General features: G+C 38.8%; 1 protein-coding gene across 2 annotated transcripts in view; it reads left to right on the top strand.

Annotated features, from left to right (window-relative positions):
* The window catches only part of LOC124156455 (enhancer of mRNA-decapping protein 4), an 85,738-nt gene that overhangs the window by 48,126 nt on the left and 18,280 nt on the right, over positions 1-19,332 (top strand). For both annotated transcript variants that reach the window (XM_046531017.1, XM_046531016.1), the window contains exons 11-14: positions 11,228-11,724; positions 15,233-15,431; positions 16,353-16,473; positions 17,777-17,980. In XM_046531017.1, coding sequence (XP_046386973.1) covers positions 11,228-11,724; positions 15,233-15,431; positions 16,353-16,473; positions 17,777-17,980 — 1,021 coding nt within the window. The remainder of the gene's footprint in view (positions 1-11,227; positions 11,725-15,232; positions 15,432-16,352; positions 16,474-17,776; positions 17,981-19,332) is intronic.

Below are 19,332 nucleotides of genomic sequence, written 5' to 3'. Positions count from 1 at the left end.
GAAACCAAATTACTGTCGACACGTCGACTTACTGGAAGATTATTTAATCCATTACTTCAATCAGCCAATCATGATCACTGCTAAAATTACTTAAATAAACCCACGTTTATCAGTTTTTAATTGTCTCGGCTGGTTTTAACGTCATAGTCCAGTCGTTTTAACAGGTCTGGAAAGAAACCTGATGTGCTGCAGTTGTAAATGAAAGGATTTCTTCGAATTAATGGAGAGAACGCTCTGTGGGGTTCTTGGTGCAATTGGAGTGCCCTGGGTGAACAAACTGGAAGAGAAAGGAGAGAGCAAGGAATATTTGCAAGGTTACGGTGCGGGGAAGAGAGCGGAAATGGGTGGAGTAGTGTGTGTGGCAGTTAAGATTGGCCTTTACAGAGATTTATGGCCATGAAACCAATCGGAACCATGCGGTGTACATTGGGGTACAGACTTTTTTTTAGCAAATAGGAACCATATTCCTGAATATCCGACTTTCTTTGCCCTTTCTTCCAGTTTACTCTCCCAACGAATCCCAAGTGCACCCTGAACCCTTCTAGAACGTTCTCCTTCCCATGTCCCCGCACCCTCAAGAGAATTGTATAGTTAAGACCTTGCTTTACAATTTTTATTGCCAGACGTCCTTAGAATGACGTGAGTGTGGCGTCGAAACGGGTTGAGGTTAAGTATATACAGTAAATAAAATAATTAAAATTTGCATTTACAGAACGGTTGTATGAAAATATTTCATGTTGAAATATATGTTAGCAACAATGACGCAATATCTATGCTATTACATGAAATTAATTTTCACTGACCTCAGTACATGCATTCATTTTTGTTTGAATCATGCTGAAAAATCCAACGGCAAGCGAAAAATCACGTAATGAATATGAAAGATTGGTACTAGCAACAACACAAATATTAAGCTCCTTCCATTCTAAGTTTAGATATGTTTCTTAGTGACCCTGAAAACATTATTTGCATAGCATGTCAACTGGAATTGTACTAATACATCCTAGTAATCGCGAAAATTTACATTTTTGCAAAATAATTAGGTTTATTAAATTCTGATTCAGTGACTTCAAAGACAGGGATGCAAGATTTTATGTTTTTCGCATAACATGTGCTCATTTTGGCCACAATTAGGGTTTTTGAACCATTGTGCGACGGCTCGAGTAAAATGTTTGGGGAATTCACGCAAGTGAACCGATTACTTCACCTGAAGATGATGCGATGCGACAAAACGTAGGTCCAGGCAAATAAAATCACTATGGTTAGCAAAATTGCCCCTTCCATTCGTAGAAAACAAAAAATACGTCTAGTCTTAAAGCTATACGAAATTTACTTCTGGTACTGGAAAAGTGAGTCATGTGTTTATTCTCTGAAGAATGTTCCAAGAAGGGGCATACAGGCAAACACCTATAAGGGGTTGTCTGAGCTAGGGAGATGGATGAGGATATGGTAGATGAAAGAGGGGAGGTAAAGGAGCTAGGTCTTTCCTGAACATGAGTTGGAGGAGCATGTTTTTTTACGACGCAGTAAGGCACGGACGAGGAGGGAGTGAATGGGAAATGCTAGCGGGTGGAGAGGGTGTCGAAGATGTGGAGAAAGGGACAGGCCGAAGGAAAGAGTGAACAAAGCTCAGGGAAAAAAGGCCTCTCCAGTTGGGTAAAGGGGAGGAGGACTATAGGTTGGAAGAAAGTTCTTGGTTGGGAAAAAATTTCACTAGCAATATGCTTTGGGGGGGGGGGGATGAGATGACCTGAGGTGGCGATTCCCGATTTCCACCCCCCCTTGGGAAAAAATTTAACACTAGGAATATGCTGACCTGGGGTGGCGATTCCCCAATTTCCACCCCTCCCTCGGGAAAAAATTTAACTCTTTCTCTTAAAGCAAATGCAGAGTACGGCAGCACTATTAAACAATGATTTTGAATTTTTTTATTTCTCGGAAGCTCTGGGGGGGGGATCTATCCCCCTCATCCCCCCCGTAGTTACGCCACTGCTTCCCAGCATCTTGTGTTCCATCCTCAAAGAAAATCATAGATCCGCCGCTGCCAGCAGCATTACATTATGATAATCCCTCATCGTGCAGTGAAAACTGAGATACATTCTTTTTGCAAAAAATGAGGACAACATTTTAATTAATTAAGTTAAAAGTCAAGTCAAAAGATATTGATTTTATTGATCCTCGACATTTGGACATAGTATCTGGCGTGAAATTAAAGAACTCATGATTTCCTTTTCTCTCAAAGAACGTATTCTTATCTTCTTTCATTTTTTCCTCTTCACTATCTAACGTGGACGGAAAATGCTGTAAGTAAGTACTTTGATTTCAGTTTCATAGAAATCGGTCTGGCCGCTCTTTACATAATAAGTGAGGGATAAATACCGTCTGCGCTCTATCCGGTGGGCCTTCGATTACCTTATAGACGAATTTCCATGGAGTATACATTACATTATTCCAATTGTAATGTATACTCCATGACCTTATTAAATTTCAGGCCTCATACGAAGGCAGATGACAACAGTCCCAGTCCAATTCCTGCGCCCCTGATGCAACAATGTCATGGGGTCATGGGCTATGGAACTCCCAGTTGTAGAAAATCACATGTGTAAGCAAAATGTAGCAATTTTTATAGACTATGGCCCAGCTCGAGCGAAAATTGCGGTAGGGGAGGGTAGGAAAGGGGGAGAAGGGGCGGAAAGGGTGGAAGGGAGGGGAATGGTGGGTGAAACACTTGGTCGGCGAAACATAGGTACCTACGTTAGTCCTTCAGCGCTCTGCTTACGACTTGTTTGGTTAGTGGCATTTGTGCGACCATTGTAAAATTTTCGCTTCGAGCTACAGCTGAACTCAACATTCACCACAATTCCGTGACGCGGCGAGTGACTTTACATCGGCTGCCATCACTTTCGTAATCAGGTATGTATAATTTTATGTATATTACCAATTCCTACTGGACATTTCATTATCTAAAGTCTTTCGTCGTAATTGCGATTTTATAAGGTTTTTGTCTTTGTATTTTTATTCTAATAGTTTAGTCTGTTATTAGTTGTTTGTCTATAAGGGCTGTCACTTTTTCCATAGTTTTCACCGTATCATTCGCCTTCTTTAGTGTTTACCATTGCACTTCAGTGACTATGATTCGTAGCCCGGGGACAGCGATAGGAATTAGCTAGGGCAGCGGTTCCCAAACTGGGGGTTGCGACCCCCAGGGGGATCGCGGGCCGATTGGAAAGGGGTCGCAGGACGAATACAAATAATAGTGAACTATGTACTTACCCTTGGGACGGCTTAATTTTTAGGGGATCGCGGCTAAAACGTATGGGCTAAAATGGGTCGCGGAAAGAAAAAGTTTTAAGCCAAGCGAATTAGCAAAATTTGGCTGATATTTTGCCAAAATGTTTTACAAAGTAAGCTCTGCGCGATAATTAGGACAAAAATACATAGAATCAAATAAGCAACTTTAGGTGAAAATCTTAAGGACATATTTTCAAACAATCGCCAAAGTTGGTGAAAAATGGTTTTTATTATGTATTTCGAAAACTAATGATCCCACAGCCAAAAGCTGGACACTGTGCGATAAATACCCATTGAAAATTTTAAAAAACAATAAAATTTTCGTTTTTTTATGGTTCCGAGATAATTTTTATTTTTATTTTGAAAACGGTGATGGAAGGCTGAAATTTTGCTCTTTAATTGGCTAATTGAAAATTTTCAGAAATCTCCGTTAATTGTTGTTGAAAAAAGTCGTTGAAAAAATGGCTTATAAACAAATGTAATTTACTATCAAGTTTTAAAAGATATTTAAAAATTAATTCGATAACATTATAGCTTAATTTTTCTGCGTATTTAAAAATTTTAGCTCTCTAACTCATGTAGGAGCAAAGTTACCGTTTTTTTTTTTTAATCAGTACGACTTTGTTTATGAATATTAAGAAACCGGACCAGCGCCATTTTTTCCTAAAGGTCTACGTTTATTCACAAAAAGTTTGAAATCGGTTGGATCATTATTGTAGTCACTGTGAAGGTGCAAACTGTAGGTATAACTCGTAGGTGCGCACTCTGAAGCGGAGTGCGAGAGCTGTGGTGGGGGCACCAGAGCCCTCCGCTTGGTGCGGCGCGCCGCATCCTACGCGCACAGCGAGTGCTTTTAAAATGATGATCCTATAATCTCGAAGAGTAATGAACCGATTTCAATTTTTTATTGAATTTTATTTTAAATATATAATAATAAATATGTTAATGAATGAACAATGTGTTTGCAGTATATTAACATATTTATTAATCATTAAGATAAACTCATTCATAAACGAAGTCGTACTGATTTAAAAAATAAGTCAACTTTGTGCCTAAATGAGTTAGAGAGCTAAATTTGTTATCATTTAGTTTTTTAATATCCTTTAAAACTCGATAGTTATTTGCATTAGTTTATAAGCCATTTTTTCACGACTTTTTTTCGACAACAATTTACGGAGATTGCCGAAAATTTTCAATGAGCCAATTAAAGAGCAAAATTTCAGCTTTCCAAAACCATTTTCAAAATTCAAAAATTTTGATCTCGGAACTATAAAAAAACGAAAATTTTTTTGTTTTTTAAATTTTGCAATGGGTATTTATCGCACAGTGCCCAGCTTTTGGCTGTGGGATCATTAGTTTTCGAAATACATAATAAAAACAATTTTTCACCAACTTTGGCGAACCGCTGAGCAAGCGTATTGGGAGGCAGCCTAGTGGCAGTGTATGTGGTTAACTGAGTGTGAAGGGACGCTAATCCGCCAGGTCTCACAGGAGCTTGGACAAACTATTTGTCAATTACGGTATTAGATTACAACTCTTACCACTGTACGGATTATATTTAGAGTCACAGTTCTTTAGCAGACAGGAGTCTCTTAGTGTTAATTTAAGATATTTTAGGGTCTTTATTCATTAAATTTAAAAATAATGACATTTATCACTTAATTTATTTTTAATCTTATGCATAAATTCATATTTTTTCCTCCAGTTGAAATTCAACGGGCACCCCCTCCAGTTTGCAATGAATGAAAGTAATGCAATGGGCCCAAGTACAAGCGGTGCTGTAGGGCCTAAAAAACGTAAAGAAAACCCGATATGGGAATATTATAAGAAAACTTCTAAAGAGGCATGCACGTGCAATATTTGTTTCCAAACAATAAAATCGCAGTATGGAAACACCACTAGCTAAAGGCGCCATTTAGAGAGAAAGCATTGCTTTAAATTCAAACAATTCCTTAAAGAGGAAGAAACTTTCAAGGAGGAACGAGCTGAAAAAAGTAGAACTAGGCCAACACAAATTGCTGGAACCAGCAGTTCCAAGCAATTGGCTATTTCTCAATTTGTGAGTATGACAGAAAAATATGGTAAAAACCACCCTAAAGTAGTGGCAATGAAAAATGCAGTCACTAAATGGATGGTAGAGAGTCTCCATCCATTTACTTTGGTAGAAGAGCCAGGGTTATTAAAGGTCTTAGAAATTGCTGACAGTAGAATCAGTCTGCCTTCCGCAAAAACCTTCTCAAGAACACTAGTTCCGGAACTATTCGAAAAGACAGTGGCTAAAATGAAATGCATACTAGAAAGTGAAAAACCTACACTACAGGCACTATCAATCACTACTGACATGTGGACATCGGTCAATACTACATCCTACCTGGCAGTTACTGTGCATTATGTAACGAAAGATTTCGCACTCACGTCTTATTGCTTGGGATGCAAAGCTGTGATGGAGTCCCATACAGGTGAAGTAATCCGACGGGAATTGCGGAATATATTGACAAAATGGGGTTTGTTGGGCACTAAAGTACTTTACTGTGTTACGGATAATGCTGCAAATATGCGTTCAGCTGTAACTTTAATGCCAGATATCACTCAGCTCTTTTGCTTTGCACACACTCTTAATCTGATGATTAAGGATACAAAGAAGGAGTATAGCGGATTTGATAAAATGCGCCACAAATGCAAGAGCATTGTAGAGCATTTTCGCCGCAGTGCAATTGCTAGAGCAAATTTGCATAAGCGGTTGAAGCAGCTTGGGATGAGAGAATTGGAATTGGTACAAAATGTAGAAACCCGTTGGAACTCTGAGTACCTCATGATGGAAAGACTCTGTGAATTGAAAGATGCGCTTGTGATAGAACTGAGTCAGCCTGGTTGCCGTATAGACAACCTGACTTCCATGGAATGGGGTTTAGTTGACTCCTATGTCAAGGTTTTAAAACCAATATATGAGGCAACTTTACAGGTATCATCAGACAAAAAGCCAACAAGAAGCATGATCATTCCAATTCTTTTTGGCATAGAAAGTAGGATCAAGACAGTCATCGAGAATAAGCAACATGGGTCCACATTGGCAAAGACTTTGTTGAAGTCATTGAGGAGTAGATTTCCGATGTACATGGAAGACCAGCTAAATTTAATCTGTATGTTTTTAGATCCTCGATTTAAATTCCATATTTTAGAAGAGCCACAGAAGAAAATCATTCTACAAAAATTGGAAACAGAAATATTTGCCAGCATAAAAGAAGTGCCTGTAGGTAGGTTGGAAGAAAGTGCAATCAAAAACATCACTACAAGCGCAACATCACAACTGTTCTCTATTTTTGAGAATTCATCATGTCAAAGAATCCAAACAAATAAAAGAACGCTTGAGCTCCAAGGTAGGTACCAATATATTTTTATAATAAAATGTAAGCTACCAAACCCTTCATTAAAAGAACTAAAGTCAAATAATGTTACTACGGCAAAATTAACTTTGTAAATGGAAATAATTTTGCATTTATTTATTTGAGGGAATCCAAAAATCATGTGATGCATTTTAAGGCACTTTGTGACCCCTCCCTAGTCTTGTGATATTGATTAATGCTTGAATTTCCAGCATCCCCCCCCCCCAACCCTCCAGGCTGGATTCTTTTGTAAATTTTTTCAGGTTACTAATTACTATGCAGGGTGTAGTAAAACACTTGTACTTTCGAAAAAGGAATGGTGGGAGCATAAATATTTTTCCGTCATTCAGTATTTGTTAAATTAAGGTTTTGTGATTTTTCACCAACCTCTTCATCACCTCACATGAGTTGTGGATGCCCCCCTTTTTGAAATTAAGTTCACTGTCTAAATGAATTGTAATCAGGTTCTAAGTAAGTAGTACTGGAGCATAAAATGGTGAAATACTACCCAAAGCATCATTTAAAACCTAAGAAGGCTCCTACAGGGTGTTTGGTATAGCTTAATACAGCAAAATGTTTATGCTGATTAAATACACTTTCTTAAGTATGCATACATGCTTCCTTACATTAAATTTAAATATTTTTTAGGAACCTGTAATTTTTAAGATTCCATTTGACTTCACTATTTTATGTTCCAAAAGCTTAAAAGTTGCCCTAGAAAAATTAATATGTATAGACTAAATACATGGATGGTGTTTTACAGGTAAACTTCAGCTAGAGGCTTACACAAATGAGCCACGAATAACAATAAATGATGACCCATTTCAGTGGTGGCAAGATAATAGGTTCAAGTATGAACTTATTTCACCACTGGCTCAAAAATACTTGGGCATCCCAGCCACAGAAGTTGCATCCGAAAGAGTGTTTTCTTCAGCAGGGAATGTCATCACCAACAGAAGAACCAGGCTTTTGCCAGAAAATGCAGAAACATTAGTGTTCTTACACCAAAATTTAAAAAGTTTAGATGTATAATAAACTTTTAGAAGACAGGAATGCTGTTGTTTTTGAAGTGTTAAAACTCAAATTTTTATTTCCAGATTATATTTACACGAAGGACTACTTCATTTGTTCATGTTACTTTCATCCTTTGTATTATTAGTGTAAAAAAAATAGGTTTAATATTTTTCACTTCTGGCAAAAAACTAATAATTTATAGATTGTGTAATTAATAGTAAATAACTAGACATAAGTCATTATTATAAGGCAAATATTAATGGATAGTGATATGTAATTGTTATTAGCTTTCATCAGTTATCATTCTATTTTTTTAAGACTGAGTTTTTGGTTTCTTTAACCTTTTGTAATTAAAGAGTAACACATTTATGGAAACAAAATATTTCTTGTGTATATTTGTCATTGATTTTAAACATTTGTAATATGGGCCATTGAGTTTAATAATAGCCTATCTGAAATAGGGAAATTGCATACTTTTTATAAACAGTATGCTTATATACTACAGTAAATACTTAGTACCGCAATATACTTTTTTCCGCTTAAAATTCAGTTTATACCCTAGAAAATGACTCCCAAAAGTCGCCCGAGTTTCGCGGGCTAAAAAATACCGCCCCCACCAATCTTTGGCTGTGACGTCATAGTTCAGTACGAGTCCAAGATCCAAGCCCAGCAACTGCAGGTTTGGAAGAGCCACGTTGCGTTTAAAGGAGAACACGGGTGAAATAAGGAAAAATTACAGGTGGTGCATTGTTCCTCTGAGCAATAACACCCCAGAAAAAAATTTCGTCTGTATTCCCACGGAGGAAATTAGAAGAAAAGCCTGGATGCATGCCGTCTGTCGGGATGAGCGTTACGGAAAAATAAGAGTATAATAAACGGAATGATAAACCCGTGTGCTATGTGAGCGAAGATAACTTTAATATAAATAATATTTCCATATTTCATTGACTGAATATCTTGAAACTGAGATTTTTCGATAATTCGGCCGCCGTAGAATAAAAACTCAACTTCCGAACAAAAATCGAGATAGGTGTTTCTCGATGGTTACGATCGTTACGATGGACTCAAATTAAAGTGCCTTAATGATTATTAAGGCACTTGTTCAATTTCAGTTACGGAAAGACATAGAAAATTCCATGATGTTTAAAATCAAGGGAGGAAATATGAAAATATAGGGCAACGTTGATCCTCATGCATTCGAGTGCCAGCCATAAGAAGACAGCGTTTTCTTCTACTCTCGGCGTCAAAATGATGTGCCGCTGTACTTTGCAAATTTATATCCTGGCTTCAATGCATGCTATAATAATGAACTATTCGTCATTTTAAAGGAAATTTTATCCTAAATTCTGATTTATTTTATTACAAAAAATTTCAAAAATGTAGACACGGCCATAGTGCAATAAATGACTCCGCGCACCGAAAAATTAGCCGTTTTGTCAACTTCATGAACTTTGCAACTCAACCTAGGGAAAACTACTACGTCTACAGCATTCATCTTCCACATTAATTTACACTCATTAGTGCGGATTAATAAAATGACTTTTGGGTATTTTTAGAACTTATATTTTGTTATAAATTAATGAAAATATTCAAACATTATCTTGTCCCATAGTTTATCCCGAAAGATAAAGGAAGTTGTAGATGGAAAAAGAATGGAATCCAGAGGTGGTCACAAAAAATTAATCGCAGCATTCTTTGATTTTATTCTACGCCGTTGCTTGCTTTTCAGAAAAAGTTGAGTCACGAGAGGAATGTTCCGCGGCCCTTGGTTTGGAAACTGTGGAGATAGAGGAAGACGTGTGGATCAGCAATTTCCATTTAGTTGGTTGTCAGGATAAACCAAGGATCCATTTAAAGGTTGTCAGGCCATCGTATAAAGATAGGACTGATGTGCACCACAGGGGAAATGGTGTGTTTGAGGGAAAGTCAAACCCAAAGTTGCCCAAAGAATGTGCAGTTCTATGTTGCTCTTTCCCCAGTTAAAACCAAATAGATATTGGATTGGGATGATATTTTCACCACGGGTTCCAGTGATAGTGAGAGTGCAGTAGGTGATCACGGTCATCGTCGAAAGTCATCCCTCTAGGATTTCCGATACGGAATTTTTAAGTGACAACCGATCGCAATGACGATGAGCTCGCCTTTAGAGAAGGTTTCAGATATATCGTGAGAAAAGCTCCCAAAATGCATTAAAGACTCTGTTTGGAAAACATGCACATTTTAATGCTAATTTAGGAAGTATTTCATTTCAAAAGTAACTTATTAACACCTGAAGACGTTGTGTTTATTATATTGATCGAAGTGCGATTGACCGATTCTTTCTGCAGAATAGGAAGTGGTTTCGGGGTTTTGAGTTACAAGATGGTAGATTGTGTTGGAAGTTCGTCTATATTATCGCTACTAAATTAAAACATTAATAGTCTGGCTTCCTCAGAGCTTCCTGTCGCCCTCCAGGCAAGGTATTTTTAAGTTGAAAGTATCATCGACAGCTTCGAGGTGGAAATAAGTTCACCATAAGACTCTACCGGACTGCCAAAAGAATACACATTTCACATGAGTATACGCTTTCGCCAATATTATACGCAAGTCTCACTTTGTTATGAACTATAAAACATTACAGATGCACATCAGCTACCTTTCCATTTCTCGGCATCGACTTTCCGAGCCGACGAAGTCTACAGTTTCACTAAAATACCCTGTTATCATGATGGAATCAGTAACAGGAAGCTTGCTAGGATCAGCCTAAGAATAACCATATGCCTTCATCTTTACGCAATCTATCGCTTTCAATGGAGGAGAAATAGATCAAATAATAGCCCTGAAGTCACAATGAACAACTCCGATACGTCTGCACTTCAATAAATGAATCATAACCACGACGTCGCATTTATTAAAGTATGCAACATATAATATGGCCGTGCCGCCGTGCCTCGTACTGAACTATGACGTCACTTTTCTACCAGCCAATCATCGGGCGTTTTCGCTTCTCACTTGCATTTGAAAATTCTCGTGATCTTTGATGCATTAAATATCGCAAACCACGTCATAAAATAATGAAAAAACTTTCACCGAGGTATGCAAACATATATTTTTAAATAATTTTAGGGCTATTGATTATATCTGAAATATATGCAAGTTCCCTATTGAGTGCACTGGAAGAATTGACTTTGGGATATATTTACAGGAAATACAGGAAGATGTTTGTTTTACCTTGACCTCATTATCCAACTTAGTATTGTATTTATTTGTGTTATTTTTGTAGTAGTCTGTTTCAGATATGCATTTGCATTTCTGTTTTGAGTGAATACACTTAAACTAATCTACCATTTAGGTATAGATTGTTTATTTTTATTTCCTTTTATTGGCCTTCATAAACATAATTTTTGACATTTCTGCTTCAAGAAAAAAATTATGATCAAATTATTGGATACGACCCGACCCGAGGGTCAAAAAAAATACCCGACCCGACCCGAACCTTAAAATTTTGACCCGTCCACCCCTAGTTACTTGTAAGTCTCTCTTGGATTTGTCCAATTTAGAAAAAGAACCAATGGAGTCGGAGGTGAAGGGAATAGAGGACAGTGCCATACAAACCCATGCTGTCTCGTCGGTTGGGACCACTGCACAGATGACACTAGAACCCACGCCTGATGGCATCACCGCCACAGCTCCGAATCCCATTGCATTCAGCAACGTGGCCAACGCACCCATCCTGACGCTGATGACGCCCGACGCTTTCAGCTCTCCCATTCGGAGGGAGGGTGTCACGCCTGTTGGTGCTCACGCTGGATCTCACCCGACTTCGCTGGTGTCCTCTCCAGCGTCCACCCTCTCTGCCCCCTCTTCATCTGGAGGTGTTCCGGATAAGGTCACGCCCCCATCGGCCCCTTCACCCCCACATCCCCCGGCTGAGCCTCGTTTCCCCCCTCCCCCACCCCTTGACCACCCTGGGCCACACTCTCCTGGGTCCATCGCACCCCTCTCCCAGAACCCCCACCTGGTGCAGACATCCCACGCATTTGTTGCGGCCCCAAAGGTGAGTGGTGTCACACTTGTTTTTTGTAGGGATGGAAATCAAAAGAAATTCAATTTGTTAGTTATCGTGGGCCTTTCTGACACATGAGATATTTGTGAATAACTATACAATTCAGGAGAATCATTTAATAGAGGCACAAAAAAACCACGACAGCAAGGCTCAATAAGTGCAAATACAAAGAAAAAAGCAAAAAAAGAAACAAGATAGGAAGAAAAAAATATGTCCAGGTGGTCCTTGACTTTTGTACAATTCATACTTTTGTGCATTCGAAATTGTCACCTTTTACTTGACTTTTGTACGCTAAATTCGGACTCGAACGTTTGTCTGTAATTTTTTTGATATTCCCGTGATGTTTACTGCGCATCCCAGCATTCAACTGTTTCATATGGCAGTGTTTGCGGACAATACAAATGTTTATGATCGTGGACAGTTTTGGCTTTAATCAAGGTGATTTTTTTTTAGAAACATACTGCCTGATTAGGGTGGTCCTTATTTTTAAAGTTTTCGAATTTCTTTTGGGACACCCCCCAGTTTTGTCCATTTGGTGAGAAAACAAATCTTGTAAATTATTTTTGCAATCAGATGCTGGAAAAACGTGCCGCATTGCACTTAAAGTTTAGAAATTTTGTTTTTGGGTGTCTTTCGGACATAACTTAAGGTAATGTCACTCTCGGATTATTCTATCACTTTTCTGTTTTTTGCAATGACTCATTAGACATTTATATTGTATCTCCTCAAATATCTTTAATTTCTGCCCATTGGTTCTCGGGATATCGCACCGAGAGTGAGCGCGTGCCACCCCAGGCAACACTTTGGGTGCCATGGGGGTTGCATACTCTCAAAATGTGTGGATCGTTCCCACCCATCGTAAAACCATAAAAATGTTTAGATAAACTTTAAACTCCATCAATATAACCTTGAATACTATATTAATCACTGTTTATTGCCAAAAAGGGGCTTAGCAGTATTGATTTATTCCCCATATCTAAAGCTAATATCCAAGTGCTTCTACCTAAATTCAGCCTGAATGTTCGCAAAATATTTGACTTTGGGGTTCGGGTGGCGGTAATTAATAATATCCGATTTTGAGAAATGTGAGGTTCAGAGTTTCATTTCGTCCTGAGTCCATAAAAAACTTGCAATTGCAAATAATTTTGTGTCGAGACCAAACTGTGGGTACAACTCTAACTTCTATTTCATTCCAGCTCTTAAACAATAGATTTTCATTTAATTTTGATTGTCATCTTTGGTTTTATGTTTAATTTAAGTTTAAGATAAGCTTTTGGATTGTTGAGTTTTTACTAGAAAACTCAATACGTCAGACTCCCAGTTATCCGGCTGTGGTTTATCCATGTTGCAGATTATCCGTGCGTGAGTTCACACTACTTAGAAGTTTTCTGCGAATTTTACAGAAAATAAAATCGGAAGCAAATGAACCAGGATATTTGCATTTTAATTCAAGGCTACACAGGGCTTGTTGAATCCCCTTCGTTAATTGGAATTTTTTGTATTTACTTGCTAACAAGTAATGTTTCAAGTTCACTTTGACATCTGCACTAGCAATGCAGGCAACAATTAGCGGCGGGAGAAAACTGTTGATTAATTTTAGAAGATTCTTTAATTCTTAACCAATGGTAAATTAAGAGAAGTGTTATTTACAATTTTAATTGTGCATTTCATATCACAAATACACAATAATTGCTGTAGCCTCGCATGCGGTTGAATACGCTCCATGAGAGCCAGAAATTTCATCACACATGGGCATGTTTACGCTGTGACCTGTCGATGTTAAATTGGAGATAAAGGGAATAGTAGAAGTGAAGTCAGAGGGGAAAGTGGAAGTGGAGATAGCATGAGTCACAGCCAGGCTCTCGCCTGAGTAGACTATTTGCCCTAAGTTCTGGTTTCCTATAACCTCTGCTGCGTGGTTGTGTGCCCAATATCTTTACAGCACTTCCGTATTCCTGTTTTTCAAGCATTGCTGTTCAAACTTGCTCAGTGATCACGGATACGCGTCCTATGGCTGTCGCATACCACTCAACTTGTAGAAGACTCTACTTCATTGCGTGGTGCCCGGCAGTGTAGTTTCCGATGTAGTGCAGCGGTAGTATGGTATGGTATTTGGAGAAGGTGACCGACAGCTGAGGTCATTTGCACCATGAGGGAAGGGTATGGAAGGAAGGGTGGAGAGAAACCCGGCGTCGGCATTAGACTGCTCGTAACGAAAGGCGCCAAGGGGACCACAGCTTAACGTCCCATCCGACGGACGGAGTGTTGCACTTGAAATGTTCTCCACACAACATTCAAGCAGGGATCGGGCAGTCTCTGAAAATTCTCTTCCACCGCCGAGATTTGAACCCGAGCCCGCTGAGTGGGAAGCCAACACTAGCCACCACACCAACCCGATCCCCGTAGTGGAGCGGTTTTAAAGCATTTGTGCAAACCAGTTTTCTGACTCCTTTATCTCGCAGCCATGGGTGCATGATTTTTGGAAACCAGGTACATATTAAATTGGGTAGAAATATGAGTACAATCAATTCATTGCCACTAAAAAGATAGTGGTCGGAAAAGAAAGCTTTGAATTCTTACAGAAAGCAATCTGACATAACTGTTGATGTGCGTAAATAATAATAATAGAATGTTTGATTCATATAAATAATAAAAATTACGAAAAATTTAAATGGCAGTTTAGATTATTCATGTTTTATTCGTGCCTCCTCTACCCATCATTAGCCCGGATAATTCGGAGTTTGCTGTACTCGGATATTCATCTAAGATTTTCTATTATGATATTATATGCTGTGAATCTTCTATGACATTCTAATTGAAGGGAAAACCCTAATGCACAATTGAAACAAACAGATTTTACATTTGTGATTATTTTTTAGCAATTTTTTAATGGTGTTTGTGTCGTGCATTTTTAGCATATTTTGCTTCCATTCCATTGATAAACTCATTTTTTGTGGAAGGGGATGATTAGGGTTTTGGGAAGGGTTGGTATGTGTTATAAGAAAGCATTATTTTCACGTGAAAATGAATTTATGGATATAATTTTGATATCAGATCAAGAAAGTCAATTATTCATGTATCACTTCCCTAACCAACCATCCTCGAAAAAATTCCCTACTCTGCCATTCCTACACTCTTCTCTCTACCCTGTAATTCACCATTTGGAAAGATGGCTTGGTGGTGTAACTGGTTGCGTACCTAACTGGCAATTTGGTCTTCTACAAATTGTTAAAAGTTTTTAGTTGTTTTAGATTTTTAACCTTAAGATATACTTATCTTGAATTATTTCAATATTTGTTGGGAACTGCTAGATATGTGTTCAAATTCTATCCAAGCCAAATGGTAATTAGCGGCAAATTTCAATGGTACTGTAAAATGAGATATGCAGTTATTATCTTTTCATTATTTTAGATGTTAATCCTTTCTATTGCCCCTGGAATATGATGGCTTTTATTTATTTTGTATGTTTGTTGACTTTGTTGTGTGTTTTTGTGCGCAGGTGGGAGGAGACAGTGCGGTGGTGCCCCCTCTCCCTCAGGTTCCTGTTGTCGAGAAGAAAGTGGAGGATAAGGATTTGGTATCGGTGGGTGCAGGAGATGCGGATAGGGTGGGGGTAGTGGGAGCGGTGGGGGGCAGTGGAGGCAGCAGTCCCAGCCGCGAAGTGCGCCAGATTCTCTCGCTCTCCGATTCCCCCCGAGGTGAGTCCCCCTCAATGCAGCCTCTGCTCCAAGATGACTCTTTTGAACAGTGTGCACACAGAATTATGAACAGGAAACATTTGATGCTCAATATTTTTTATGATGTAGAGAATGTTTTTGTGCAATTTCTGTCTAGTTATTGTATTTATACCAGAAGTGTGAGTTAACTGTTTGTGAGAAATTGCCTGTCTGTTGTATTTATAGGCCAACATTCCATGATGTTCCTCATTCCCATAGCCTATGTTTGCATTTGAATAATTAGTGAATGTGTCGCTCAATGAATTAAACATTTAGGTCAAGTAGAGGGGAATGTTCAAATGTTTGACCTGCTGGCTTAGAGTGTACTAAATGTATTCCAGTATATGTGTTGGAGCTCGTAGTTATTACTCAATTACTCAGGCAAGAACTCGAGTGCAACATCAGGTGATCAAGTTCCTAAGTACCTGGGTATTTGAGTATACGCGTGAGTATATGCAGCAGCCTTGTGGTCAAACTCCTCCCAACTTATATGGATATTTTAAAGCCTTTGTTAGAAGCTGATTACCTCAACTAATGTTACATTGGTGGAATGGACTGCTGCCATTAATATCAATTGAACTTGAGTACAGTTGGTACACCAGTACTGCAGGTTGCACATTTACTTATCGCAGGGGAACAACCATAAAATTTAGTACAATCCCCTTACATATATTTGTCAGCATTTGAGAGAATCTGTGAGCTTACATTCTGGTACACTTGTATAGTACTGAGAAAAAATTTAATTACACTTCTCGGAAAATATTCAGTAACAGAAAATGTGATCCAGCGATAAATTCATCTTGATGTGATACGATTTACACTTTCAGTGGTCCAATAGCATTTCATTTGTGTGAGTCTTGTGGTGATTGCTCATTGCCCTGATCTCTTTGTGTGTGTGCGTAGGGGTGGAGCACGAGTTCTTTGACGACAAGGAGGTTGAGGAGGAGGAAGAGGGAGTGATAGTGATGGGCCAGGCGGAGGAAGAGGACGAAGAAGAGGAGGAAGAAGCTGTGCCCACCATTGTGTGAGTCAACCAATCCATTTGTATACAGTGCAACATTCCATGCTGTAATTCACCCAATATGTTCTGTTTATTGCTGTTTAGCAGAAAAATTTAGGAATGAAATAATCAAAGGGATTTTTTCAAAATTGGTGGTTTGAGGCGTGACTTGGTGAAATTTCTTCATTTTAAATGAAAAACTTTGTAAATTTCACATGTGACTTTACTAACGACCAGTTTTGTCCCTGTGCGACATTGTCAGGTTCGAAGACAGGGAGAGTATGGCCTTATAAACATTGAGTCAGTAGGGATAGCCAAGGTGGGTAAGCTAGGAAGGAGGGTATTGTGGTACTAACGTCATACAAAGTTACCAAATTGGAGGCACACAAGTTACAAAATTACAAAATGGATGGCGCACAATGGTACAAAAAGGAAGAAAACATTGCTACAAAATGGGAGGCACACATTGTAACAAAATGGGAAGAAAACATTGTAACAAAATGAGAGGTGGGGGTTAAAGGTCGGCTTGGACCTCTGTCGAGGGATTAGGGGGTGGGAAGTCATTATTATTATTATTATTATTATTTTATTTGCCCAGCGATCTAGTACATTAAATAATGGCCCAGAAATAAGGCACGTCAAGTCATAGAATGTATACATATAGATACCAAATGACAGTATATTTCCCTGTACACATATTTACATTAAAGTGTTAAAGGGCATCAAACTGAATAATACATTTTTCTCGGTAAAAGTTTTTTCAACTTATTTTTAAACAAAATATCATCATTCACATTTTTAAGATCAGCAGGCACATTATTAAAAAGCCCATTTTTTCAGGCATGAATCAATGAATTTATTGAAAAGAATCTCACAAGGTATGAGGGAAGTCAGTAAGAAGCTTCTTGCCACGCATGTGAGGAGAATGAAAAATATTGGCAATTAAAAAACTTAAAGCAATTTAAATGAGGAGAAATTAAAGCAGCCTGATGATTTTTCTGACTTGCTTTTGCACTGCTCTCGATGCTGGAGCCTAGTAAACATTTTCCTAGATGGAACAATCATTTAGAAGAGGGATAGTGGTTAGCTATCTGATTGCTTCGATAATCTTAGCTGTGGGAGAGATTGTATTAGTAATATTGTTTCCTTGTTTAATAATTTTCTGGCTAAATATTACTTCATGAAAATAGTAAAATTCAATCTTTTTCTATAATTTCCCATTGTATGAAAAAAAAACCGTTGAAAGTTGATTTTTATTTTAGATTCCAGTTCTATTCTGCAATTGCACGATCCTCTAGATATTTAATTGAGTTTCTCTTTGGAGCAGTGAAGCAGCAGTCTTGAAGCAAATGGAATCGGGGGTTTTGGTCAACCCATCAGAGCTGGACATCCGGAATTCTCAAGTCGCTGCAGCAGCCAGTAATCTCCCCGAGGGTATCCTCACCACTCAACCTCCTGCACCAGAAAGTCTGCCTGTCGGGAATCTCCCAGGAGAATCTATCATCCCAAAGAAACCTTCAGGTGAAACAAGGTAAAAAATGTTTCATTTTTGGCTATTTTATTTTATTTGTGTGTGGATGTGGTTGGGAGTGGAGAACAGTTTTGGGTTGTTGGTTTCCCTCTTTTCTGGAACCATCCCGTCCAGCTTTCCCTCCCATCTGACTCCTCCCAATCCTCTAGCACCTTATTAATCTGACATTTTCTTTCACTTGATGAGAGTGGTTCTATATTCAATGGAGCTATCTCCAAAACCTGTTGATGCATCTATACTACTAGTCCTCATTAGTATTACCAATCGTATGTTGTTTTGTGATAACATCACCCAGCTTTCCCTCCATTTATTCCTTTAATATTGTCCCAGCAGAGGCATAATACAATAGGGTGGTTTCCTATTATTTTTTATTGCCTAAATCGAAAGATTATTACTCCTGGAGTACGTATTTCACGCTCTTAGATTTTTAAATGACGATATCTATTTTTCTCGATTAAATGAAAATTGAAAATTTTCAAGCGCGCGAAAACGCGACTGGTAAGTATGAATGCCGGGAAATCTCTCCGTGTGACGTATTTCTCGTTCCCGTGCCATCCTGTGAGGTGACCTTGAAGGAGGCTTGAGTGCTGATACGACGCAGGCTGCTAGCGGGTAGCTGAGTACCCTGCTAGCTGGTAGCGCTTGGCTTAAATAAGGATTATTAATGCCTTATCAAACGAAGAAAACTTTCCCACCTTAGCCAGTTTTAATAAGTGATTATTAAGACATGTTTCCCTGAGCTCTGCGCCTCATGCATGCATTGGTAATCTCAGACGATGTATAACTCCTATCTACTCGTATAGAAACTAGGTCACTGTGACGTCACGTGGAATGGCATCGCATGGGCGCCAATCTGGCCGTTTTCAAATGAGGATAAAAATGGACCATTGCCATTCGTCTAAACCGGTATTTCTAAAACGAAATAATTTGTATATTACGAATACACCAATGGTAGGTAACGAATCACAATCAATACCTTTCGTTTTCTTTGATGAAGGAAACTACCCTATTTACGAGTGGTCCAGCAAAAAAAGTGAATAACCAATATGACTGTTGCCTGTGCAAAGTTGAGGATTAGGTTGATGTGGTGGCTGGAGTGTTGGCATCCCACCCAGTGGCTCTGGGTTCAAATCCTGGCCGTGGGAGAGATTTTTCAGAGACTGCCCGATCCTTCCTTCAGTGTTTTTTCAGAGGACTTCCTGTACAGCACTGTGTCCATCAGATGGGATGTTAAGCCTTGGTCCCTTAGGCATCTTTCCTTAAGAGCAGGCTTAAGCTGATGCCAGTTTTCTTTCCACCCTCCTTTCCCCTCCCACATTGCACAAATGAGTTAGGGTGTCGATTGCCTCCTC

Source organism: Ischnura elegans, chromosome 3, assembly GCF_921293095.1.
Source record: "Ischnura elegans chromosome 3, ioIscEleg1.1, whole genome shotgun sequence".
Classification (NCBI taxonomy): Eukaryota; Metazoa; Arthropoda; class Insecta; order Odonata; family Coenagrionidae; genus Ischnura; species Ischnura elegans.
Note: the sequence above shows the minus strand (reverse complement) of the source record. Positions and strands in the feature narration are given on the sequence as shown.